This window comes from Bison bison, unplaced genomic scaffold (assembly GCF_000754665.1).
Source record: "Bison bison bison isolate TAMUID 2011002044 unplaced genomic scaffold, Bison_UMD1.0 scf7180017864115, whole genome shotgun sequence".
Classification (NCBI taxonomy): Eukaryota; Metazoa; Chordata; class Mammalia; order Artiodactyla; family Bovidae; genus Bison; species Bison bison.
Window position 1 is genome coordinate 1,782,566 of NW_011494687.1, and position 10,934 is coordinate 1,793,499.

At 49.6% G+C, this 10,934-nt stretch overlaps 2 protein-coding genes across 2 annotated transcripts in view; both read right to left on the reverse strand.

Moving 5' to 3' along the window:
* Positions 1-627: 627 nt before the first annotated feature.
* STAC3 (SH3 and cysteine rich domain 3) lies at positions 628-6,799 on the reverse strand. The gene is made up of 12 exons (XM_010839318.1): positions 6,580-6,799; positions 5,799-5,859; positions 5,271-5,538; positions 4,938-5,035; positions 4,653-4,725; positions 3,692-3,789; positions 2,290-2,356; positions 2,065-2,114; positions 1,715-1,800; positions 1,479-1,530; positions 1,252-1,389; positions 628-1,089 (listed from the first exon to the last, which is right to left on the reverse strand). The coding sequence occupies exons 2-12, from the start codon at positions 5,856-5,858 to the stop codon at positions 991-993; spliced, it is 1,089 nt and encodes a 362-aa protein (XP_010837620.1). The 5' UTR covers position 5,859; positions 6,580-6,799; the 3' UTR covers positions 628-990.
* A 1,969-nt stretch (positions 6,800-8,768) lies between these two features.
* Positions 8,769-10,934, reverse strand: part of R3HDM2 (R3H domain containing 2) — a 132,231-nt gene continuing 130,065 nt past the window's right edge. Inside the window, exon 24 of the mRNA XM_010839320.1 lies at positions 8,769-9,833. Within this exon, the coding sequence (XP_010837622.1) occupies positions 9,473-9,833 (361 nt within the window). The 3' untranslated portion in view covers positions 8,769-9,472. The remainder of the gene's footprint in view (positions 9,834-10,934) is intronic.

The window sequence follows — 10,934 nt, forward strand, 5'->3', positions numbered from 1 at the left end:
GGTACACCACAGGGGCGGCTCCGCGTGAGCCGGTTAGCTGTCTGCCCCGCGCCCTGTCTCTCTACCTGTCGCTAAGGACTGGGGCGGGGGCCGCGCGGGAGGGGTTAGGCCCCCCGGTCTCGCTAGCTCAGTTCCCGGAGGATTTGAGTAAGTGTTGCCATGGAGACGGCACGCACCCCACCCCCTCCCAGGCCGAGGGTCTCGAGCTTGGTGTCTCCAGTTCTCTCCTCTCCCCCCGACCCCCGCCCATCCCATCCCTCGCACTTCAACCGAGATCTTGCATCGCCCCCTGGCGGCCTAGCTCGGAACTGAGCCAGGTTCGAAAATGGCAAGGGGCTGCCCACGGCGAAATCGCTCAGAGCTCTAGGGAGCTACCCTGCTACTGGATCCTGCTCCCAGCGGCAGGGGCGCGGGGACCGTGACCTCAGTCCGACTCTCTTTCTTCATTGACGACAGAGGCCTTGCCGAGCGGACGCGTCTATCTCCCCACCTCGCGCCAGCCTCAGCCCAGGTGGGTCTCGGGTTACTCGATGGTAGTGAGGGGAGACTGCTGGGGAAGATTCTCCACCCCTTCGGAGGGCTTCTCCTCCCTCCCCCTTCGGCCCCCAGTTAAACATCAAACTTTTCTTAACTTTTGTCAAAACTTTAATAAATTCTCAATATTCGATGGTTCGTCTCAAACCCCCACCCCTCCCGTCTCCCTAGTAGAGAGGCATTCTTTCTACCCCCACGCCCCCGCCAGATTTGGGAAAAAAGGCTGGGCCTGAGGATTGCGAATGAGGCTGCTCCAGGCACCAAGAATCCGACGCCCTCGGCGGGGGAGGGGGACGGGAACCAGTCCCTTCCTGGAAGCCCCGTCACGTTTCGGTGGCCTTCCCAGCCCTCCCCAACCCAGCCATGTAGTTGCTTTCGTCCCTTTTCTCCCCAACCTCCACTGGGCCTGCCCAGAATGGGGTTTGGGTTATCTCCCACTGGCAGGCGTCAGCACGCCTAAATCTCCTCCAGAAAGTCGGTGGGGAACAGCCCCACCTTGCGGCCGGTGTAGACCTTGACGTAGCCGCCGGTTTCATCGCCTTTTTGCACCACAATCTAAAGAATTAAAGGACGAGGGAGAGAAAATGGAAGAGCTGAGCAAGGGAGCCCAAAGCCATGGAGGCCCAATCTGGTCCCATGAATGAGTTACGATCTGAAAGGGGTGTAGTTGGCAGAGGAGCCTCTGGGCCTGGCTTTGAGTTGGGGCACCAGAGCTACCTGGTCCTTCTTGAGAGTGATCTGCCCTATCTCGCGGTTCCCCACGAAGGATCTGGTTACGCGGTGCACACGCTCTCCAGCCCGGACCCGAATAATGAAGTTTGGAGGGAAAAATCCGACCTTCTCCCCTATTTTCCCCTAGAGGAGGTGGTAGGAAGAATTAATCTCACAGTCTCAGGCTCTAAACTCAACCCACGTCCCACCTGAGCCTTAGCCATCTCTCTTACCCGCCACCACTCCTCATTGGAGTCATCAATGACTGTGATCTTCTCTCCAGGCCTGGGACAGGAAGGAAGGGGCCTCTGAGATTCAGGGACCTTACACATTCGGTCCCTTGGCTGTGCCCAGGTCCAGCCCCAAATAGGCTCCATGCCCTGAGTCCCCCCTTTTCCTTTCCCATAGGGAACTGGGTTCTCCCTCTCCATTCCCAGTACACCCCCACCCCAATTCTAAGGTCTCTCACGGGAAATCCAGATCGTCCTTCTCCAGGGCTTTGAATCGATAGAGAGCCACAAAGTAATGAGACTGCTGGAAGCCAGGCTGCTTGTGCTGAGGGTGAAAGGGGGTGAAGAGTCTCAGGGCTCCTCTGTCCCACACTGAGGGGCAGGAGGCCAAGGCAGGGACATTTTCCAGACACGCTACATTCCACCTCTCTTCTGTGTCCCTGAACTGAGAGGAATGTGTTGGTCATGTGTATGGGTGAGGTGGTGAAAAGGGCAGGTTAAGGATTGGAACCCACAGAATATGTGTGAGTGCTGTCAGACCTGGGTTGGGGAGAGGACCGGGGTCCCCTTAGGGAGAAAAGATTCTCACTTTGTCATCAGGTGTCTTCTTTTCAGCTTTCTTATCCCCTTCAGGGTTTCCTAGAATGGGAAACACTGACAAATTGTCTCTGGCTTTTGGACGGTAGCCCTCAGTCCCTTACCTTTCTGTTCCAGGGCCTCTTATCTCTTATCTCCCTTTGGCTCTCCATCCCTGGGGCCATGACTGAGCCCCAGCCCTCCTCCATCTCAATGGACAGAGGTGGGTGTTACTCACCATCCTGGGGTTTGCCTTCCTCTGGTCTGGCAGACTCTGGCTCCTCTTCCATCATGGCCGCTAGAGACTGGAGAGGGCACCAGCATTAGGAAGATGCTGTCTTGAAAACCCACATTGCCCTGGCTGTCAAGTCAGTCTAGAGAACTACAGAATAGGATCTCAGGTTTGGAAGGAGCCTTGGAGGAAGTATCTAGCCAACCACCTGCCTACTGCACGGACTTGCTCTGAAACATCCTGCTAGGTTACCACCTAAATTGTGTTTGAATATAGGTGACAGGAAGTTCACTACCTTGCAAAAATCCTTGTCTTTTATGTAATGTCTGCTTTTCAAAATATTACAGTGTGTAAGAGAAAAACAGGCAGCACAATTTTTGTAATTCCTTTAAGACGATAGAACCTGAGTGGGCTAGCCTCTCTGGAAGCAGTCAGATCACACTGATAGTACCTTAGAAGTCATGGCTCACTCCACAGAAATCCCTAATTTGCACCTAACCTCCATATCAACTACTTTGAGGCCAGATCTCTAGTTGTGTTTTTGTGCAGTTGATTTTTTTTTTGATCCAAGAACAGTTAGGTATTTTTTCCTTACAAAAATTTTGGATTATTAGTTCTTGGTCTTTCTGCTAGTCTGTAAGGTTTTTGAATATATTATTCAGTGTATAAGTTTTCCCTCATAGGTTTCCTACAAACTTCATGGGACATATCATTTATATCTTCATTTGTAGCAGTGAGAAAAATGTCCATAGGTGAGAACCAAGGACTAAAGCAGGTCAAAAAGCATCAGAAACCTCCCTACAGTTGGAAAACTCCCTAAAGGACCAGGATCCTTTGGATGCTGTCATTCAACTAATTTTACGAATCCATCTAACTGTGATCATTATCCACATTAGTCCATCCTTGTCCAGAAAGATATAAGGATATGCTAACAAATCCCTTGCTGAGCTGAATACAAGTCTATTGTATTACCAATCTAGGAAATGAAGGTGCTCTTGGCCACAAGCTTTGTGTCTCAGTTTCCTCATCTTTAGGATAGATGAGTCAGAACAGATTGTCTTCATGGGCCCTTATGGGGTTCTAGAATGGCATGACAAGTTCTCCCTCCCAAATCCAAAAGCATAGATCGCTTCTGTTGCCTGGCAATGCCAGAGGCCTAGGTCCTAGCCTTTAGTTGAATTATGGTGGTTAATCTGACAAGTTCAGAAGGGAGTTCCTAGAGTAAACACATGCTATAAGGAGATGCTAAACTGAGGCCCTTTAAAACTGCACACAGAAATTTGTCTGTCGGGTTGTGTGCAGTTTTAGGGGAAAAGGATCCCTACTTTTGTCAGCTTTCCAGAGAGGAGACAGGACCTGCTCATTGGGGTCTCTGGAACGGATCTCAGTAGGAAGATTGGGTGCTCACATTTTTCTTATCTGCCTGTCCCTTCTTCCTTTCTTTGTTTGCCATGATCACCCCAGTGCGAAGAGTTTCAAACACAGGGTCATTGCGATTGGCAGAAGCTAGTTGGAATGGAAGAAGAAAAGAGATATTAATGGGGAGGCAGGAAAAGGCTTGGAGGAAAAAGAGACCACCTAAGTAAGGGAGAGATGGGATTGAGTAATAGATACCCGAGTGTGTGTGTTTAGAATTAGAAAAGTGTCAGCTGGGTATACCTAGATCATCAATTTATAAAGAACTCTAAAGACATCACTGGAAATATGATGGAGAAAAATATTTATCCGCGCTCCTTCCAGGCCGAGCATTATATGTTGTTAGAAAGACAACTCTACTAATAAGTTGCTTGGGAGCTGGGGAATGCTCAGAACCACTCTTTTCAAGGAGAGTGGGTCCTTTGTGTTACTGTTGGCTTTTATTCCTCTGAGTGGCATGTGCAAGCTGGGGTACTACCAGCAGTGGGTTCTTCTTTTTTTCCATCCATGCTCCTCACAGAGAGTTCAGTCTCTTCTCCAGATAAAGGTTGAGCAAATTATCAATGAATACATTTTTAAGGGGTGCCAAATTATGAATCTTCCCAGGATGCCCACAGCTCTTGATCTGGCCCTGAGCCTGGCGTTATTTTGTAATAAGGAGATGAGGAGAGTGTAGTTCATGGTTACAAATGGCTTTGCATAGAAAGAGCACAGAGTTTGAATTCAGGCAGATGAAAGTTTCAGTCTCTTCCTTACCATATAGAGCTAAATCTTATCTCCCCCAGCCATAAAACACGGGGATACTGACTTTGTATCCAAGATGGCTAAAACACTAGATTGAGTGAAAACGATGGGAAATAGAATGTTTCAGAATTTGGCTTCCAAATCTGGAGATGGTGATGAAAGCACCTCTAGGCTTTCCCACTCCCTCAGGTTCCATACGGGGCACTTACAGAGATCTTTGACACAAGCGTACTGCTGGTTGCTGTAGAGTGGAGAGCTATAGGCCCGATGGAAACCAGGGGGCTGTAGGATTGGACAGGAGACAACATTAACGATACGAGGCAGGGCCCAGAACCCCATCTCTCCCACAAATACTTGCCCCTTCTTGGAGTGAGAGATGGGCTGAGGAAGAAAAAGCAGGGAAATAGGTGGGATGACTTGAGGAGGGGCTGGCAGAGGAGGAAGCTGGCCATGTCCCCTCCCTTCTACTTCCTTGCTCCCCAGAGCCTACTCACGATCTTGCCGAAGCATCTCTGCATCTCCACATAGGACTGGCAGTGTTCGTGGATGTTGGTTTTGCAGTTCTTACAGCGAAGCCCAAATTTGTTGTTGACTTGGGAGATGGAGAGAATGCTGGGTGAGGCTACTGGTTTCCCTCCCGCTTTGAAGGGCTGCTGCTACTCTAGCTCCCAGGTCCCCTTTCTGTCTGGGAGCCAGCACTGTCTCTAAGTATTTTCTTAGAGCCAGATCTTGCCACAGCCTGTCTGATAAGACAAATACTTCTCTCCTAAACCCTTTCCCGACCCCTGCCTTCAACAGCACACTCTCCACTTCCCTTTGTGACTCACGCACAATCATCCGGGCACAGACATCACAGAACTTGGGCTTCTTGAAGAAATGATCTTTGAATTTGTGAGGTTTATCATTAACAAGCTTAGGAGGCTCTGGGGGTGGCTCCTCCTCTTCCTCCTCTTCTTCCTCCTCTTCCTCATAGATGTAGTAGATGGGCCCACCTCCAGCTCCCACTGCCTCCCCATTGGCCTGGGGCTCTGGGGGAAGCTCCATCTCCTTTGTCCCTGTAGACTCCTTCCTGAATAACTGTTTCAGCCGCTGTAGCTGAGGGAGGGAGATCCAGTGTTGAAAGAACTGTCTTGCTTTCTAGAGTAGGTAAGGCTGAGGCTATCTATACATTTTTCTACCCGGGACAAGGGCCACACTCCGGGATTAGGGGGTGTGGGGGCTGCGGGTGCTGTTGAGCATTTTAACAGTAAGTAAGATTTTAACATATACAAGTGAGATCAATTCAAGCATTTTTCTTCAAAAGCTGCAGGGGCTCCCCAGCTCCCCACCCCCGGTGGTCAGAGGCCCAGACTCACCCCACCCTTCCGAGTCTCTGATGGAAAAGAGGAGGACTCCAGCACCTCCTTTTCTGTCATCCTGCAAGAAGTTGGACCCACTGTGAAATCTCATCCCCAGCTGCCATTCTTCCCTCCCTTATTCCTGTCCCTTGTAGTAGGGTGGTCCTTGAAGGGGAGGCTTTGCGAGAAATTTGGTTAAAGAGAGATCCTTTCACAAGGTTTATGAGCAGGGAGGGCCAGAGAAAAGCCCAGCAGACTAAAGAACTTCCCAACTAGCTTCTCAAACCAGTAAGCATCCTTCTGCCCTGAGGGACAACCCAAGTTTACAGCCCCAAGGCTGCATGGTTTAGGGATTTTCCTACAGATACTTTGTTTCTCCTGGAAACCTGGGGCAACAGAAATGTGACACACACACCTTCCTAGATCCTCTTTCACGAGGTTTAATGTGTGTGTCCACAAGCATGCGTGGAGGGATGGGCTGAGGACAGTTGTTCTCCTCTAGCTCTCTCGTGAGCCCTGGGGGCCCAGTGCCTAGTTCCCAGCCTGCCTCAGGCTTCAGCTATTTTAAGTTTTCAGAGTAATATGAGCCTTTCCTTCCCTTACTGCTCCATTCTCCTGATCCCACCCCCACCCCACCCTCCAATCCTAGCTCTTGTCCTGGAGTAGCATAATAAATTCACTCCTAAAACCCAAACTACTCACAAACAAGGAGAGAAATGAAGAAGCTGAATAGACTATGGATTGGGGAAGCTTGGGTGAGCAATCCTGGAAACGGAAAGAGGATGAAGAGGCAACTTACGTTTGGGATTCCCTAAGTCAGTTCACAGCCTGCAGAGGAAAAGAGGGAGCCCCTGTGATCTTGATGGTGGTGCTGGGGGAGGACTGGTCGTCTTCCTTGGGGGCTAAGCCCCCCCAGTACGCTCTGTACTCACACCAGCTACCCAGACGGTGTTTGTAGACCTCCTAGCCTCTTGCCTTGGTGTCAGAGCTGAAATGACAGGGCTAGAGGAAAGTGGACAGCTGAGCGACACAGCTGACACAGAGAAATTGGACACGGGGCGGGCTGGACCCTAACTCCTCCCACCCCCCCGAGTGCTGTTGCCCAGTTTTTCATCTATGGTGTGCAGGTCAGAACTGGCTAAATTCAGGAAGGCACTGTCCATACTGCATACTCATGTGCATGAATTTTTTGGGGGGTTGCTCCATATAGCTTGTGGAATCTTAGTTCCCTGACTGGGAATCGAACCTGGGCCCAGTGAAAGCTCAGAGTCCTAACCACTGGACTGCCAAGGAATTCCCTCATGAGAATGACTTTAAATAACTAAAGGTAAAGATGAATTATAAACAGCCTTCTTCATCCCCTTATCCCAAGGTCCAAACACCTCCCCAGTTCTACTCTCTCTGGAATCTAGCTTTCAGCCTCTCAGCCACTGTCGTCTTGTGGCCACGTGTTTTTGTACCCTCAAGCACTGATCTAGCTTCCAATCTTTAGGAAGGAAAGGGCTTGGAAACCGGTGAAGAAAGGGAAACTTGAATTTTCAGAACTCCTCAAAATCAGCTGATTGCTTTTCTATCCAGGGGAAGCTGGAAGAGTGCCCTGCTGCTATTCTGTGAGGGAGTAAAGAACCTGTGGTACTGCTCTGTTCCCTGCAGTAGCCCCAGAGGTATCTGTCCCCTATCCCCCTAAAATCTTATCTTCGGGGTGAATGGAATTCTAAAAGCTATTTTAAAAAGCCAGGCTGGGACTTCCATTTGAGAGGTTCTGGGGGAGTGAGGGTCTAATGATCACAGAGATTGTTCTGTTAGTCTTGGACAGAAAGCAACAGCTGTCACACAGGGAGTCTTTGTCATCTGTCATGTGCCCTTTGCCATCTGCAAACTCTTGGAGGTAGGATGGCCAAGCCTCAAGCTTCCTTCGTCATTCTGATTCCCTGATTCCATCTCCTTCCTCTGCTGCCCTGGCATATGAACCAAGGGGTCAAATATATATCTGGCAGTGTTATCTCACAGGGATGCAGCCTTTTCCTAGTCTGAGCTATGACATGGTTGAAAAAGGAGATACTCCCATCTCAGAGGAGAGTAATTTGGAGACGGTAATGTCGTGTTGCTTTATCCTGTGTATCTGCAAGAAGTAAAGGATTATGTTAGAGGTTGGGTCAGACTAACTTCAGAGGAGGCTGGCTAGAGAGACTGCTATCCAGACCCCAGGGATTTCCATGGCAATGTGCTATGTCATTTCTACCTACTGTTCTTTTTTTTTTTTTAAGGGGAGGGTGACATTGAGAAGGGGCTGCTGGATGGTTCTGGGTCAACAGGCTGTTTAACGGCCCTGGTCTGACTGGTTGAACACCAGGGTTAGCTTTGTGAAGACAGAGGAGAGCTCTGTCTTACGGGCACGTGACTTCTGTTCTTCACCTTTCTTCAGCTGCACAGGACAGGGACTGCTAAGCACACCTGGACAGTATGGCATCTTGGCATAGCACGTTCAACTGACACAGTTTTATTTTAAGAAACATGCAATCCTGTTCCTATCAGGTAGGACCCAGCCCTCTGGCTTTGGAGTTAAAGAAAGGCCCAAGTCCTCGAAGAGTTTTCAGAAGAGATGGGCAGGTATGAGGCCAGCATCTTGACCCAGTTTTGACCTCACTCACACCCCTCTGGCTTAGCTACCAGAACCCTAAATGAATATCACAGCATTAACAGGGTGGAAGGAACCTGGAGGTCACCTAGTTAGTCCAAGTCTCTTATTTTACTGGTAAGAACTCAGAGGTCCAGTGTCTAGAGTGAGGTGCTTGATAAACCACAGTTCGTGGCAGAGTCCTGTCAGAGACCCGGCCATCTATCAGAAACACTTGTTAAGGAGGACGGGATGCAGGGAACTGTGTTAGGCAGATATGTGTGCATATGCCAGAGAAAGCCATCCAGCCCACACCAAACCCACCCAGCCCTCATCCACACCAGGGTGGCAACAGGAAACAGGGACTGATGTCCAGTGACAGATTTTTTTTTTTTTATATTTAAAAACAAAATCAACCTCCCCCCAAAGAACCCCCCAACAAACAAAAAATCAGATTAAATAAAATTTACAGTGAATATACCCAGCAAACATCTGTATGTGCAATTAAATACTGTGTCTGTTACTGCGGCACAAACCTCAAACAAACAATATACAAGTGTTCTGGGGGTAGGGGCGGGTGGAAGGAGGCCCAAGTTTTAACTCTGTGGGGTTTGGAGAGACAAGATGGGGTGAGAGAAAGGGGAAATCAATTTTGTTTTTCTTAATTCTGTCCATATAAATATATTCATAAAGACCAAAAAAGAAAAGGGAGCTCGGGATGGTAAGGAAATAGAACAGGGGAGTGTGGGACCCTCCCAATTCTACCTGACCAAAAAATATGAATTAATTTCATGGTGAGAGAAGAGATAAAAAATGATAGAAGAGGATGGGAAAGAGACAGAAGCGGACATGGGCCAACCAGGGAACTGGAGGGAGCCTGGGCAGGGGAGTGAGAAAGTCCAGTGCCAGTGTGAGTGTTTGTCTGTTTCCATCTTCATCCCTCTGTCTTAGGCTCCAGTTTCGTGTCTGTCTGTAGACCGTATCTTACTTTCTGCCTGTCTGTGGTCTGACAGGACCTCTTGACCCCCTCCACCCTGCCCCCACCCCTGCCATGCTGGTCCCTTCTCTTCTCCATTTATTGGGAGCTGGCTCGCTCCAGGATCCTCAGGTCATAGTTCTTTTTGGCCACTCGAAGTTTGAAGCGACTCACAGAGTTGTTGAGGCGAAGGGAGGCATTCTGAGCAGCCAGGGGGCTGGGGAACACAGCCACAATGGTGTACAAGGCAGCGAGGTCCGAGTGGCGGCCATTCTCAGCAGTCCCACTGTTGTCCCCCCCACCCCCACCAGGCAACCCCTGAGCATCCTTGAGCCACTGGATCTTGGCACCGGACATGGCAAGCTGAGTGAAGAGTTTGTCTGCCTCGGTACGGGTGATGCCCTCCGGGAGATCTGTCACCTCCAGTACCCGTCCCAGAACTGGAAGGGGAGGAGAGAGGATACGGTTGTGAGAGGTGCAGAGTAGGCAGGACTGGACAGTGGCCTGGCCAAGGAGGATCTAGTTGACTAAGTCTGTATACAATGCCCTCAAAAGCCCAGCCTTTCTCACTCAGTTCTTTCCTTCCTTCCCACATCAATCCAACTCCCCACCATTCAGACTCTGACCAGGGCAACTAGGAGACACAAAGAACCTTTCTCTTCTCTTAGCCAGAGATGTAGACGAGAAGAGACCAAGAATCAGAATGCCAGAGTTAAGATCTGGAAACCTATACCTCAGCTCTTGCACAAGGTGCCATCACCATGAAGGAAGGATGGCTTTTGGTGATGTTCATTCACAAAGTTAACAGCTCAATCTGAAATATGTTACATTTCCTTCCCAGAGGCTGGCCCAGGTAGATTCCTCTTCCTTATCATCTAGGGAAGTCAGTTTCCCTTCCTGTTCTTGTTTAGCAAATTGCTCAAACAGGGGAACCTCCAAGAGAGCTTGTATGCCTAGCTTGGAAGGCCTGCAGGAGGAGAGCTACTCCCTCACATTTTAGTATCAAGCCTCTCCTAAACTGGGTCTAGGACTACCAGAGACAGACATTCTAGATCAGGGTCAGGACCACTTCCATGAGATTCGCTATTAATAGCAGGCTCAACAAACTTCATCATTATATTACTCCCAATTTTTACCCTCATCTTCCCCAAGACCTGGAATGGCTTGGTAAGGAGGACTGAGACACAACTTCTCCAGCTTCTCCTTGCTCTTGAATACAAAAAGGTCCTCTTTTGAATGCCCACTGACCCTAAGCTGGCCTTTCTCACCAGCCTGGACTGCTAATGCAGAGCTGGAGGGTTAAGCTCTTCTTGTGGGGATTTAGCAATGGCAACCCACTCCAGTACTCTTGCCTGGAAAATCCCATGGGCAGAGAGAGCCTGGTAGGCTGCAGTCCATGAGATCGCAAAGAGTCGGACACGACTGAGCGACTTCACTTTCATTTTTCATTTTCATGCATTGGAGAAGGAAATGGCAACCCACTCCAGTGTTCTTGCCTGGAGAATCCCAGGGACGGGGGAGCCTGGTGGGCTGCTGTCTATGGGGTCGCACAGAGTCGGAC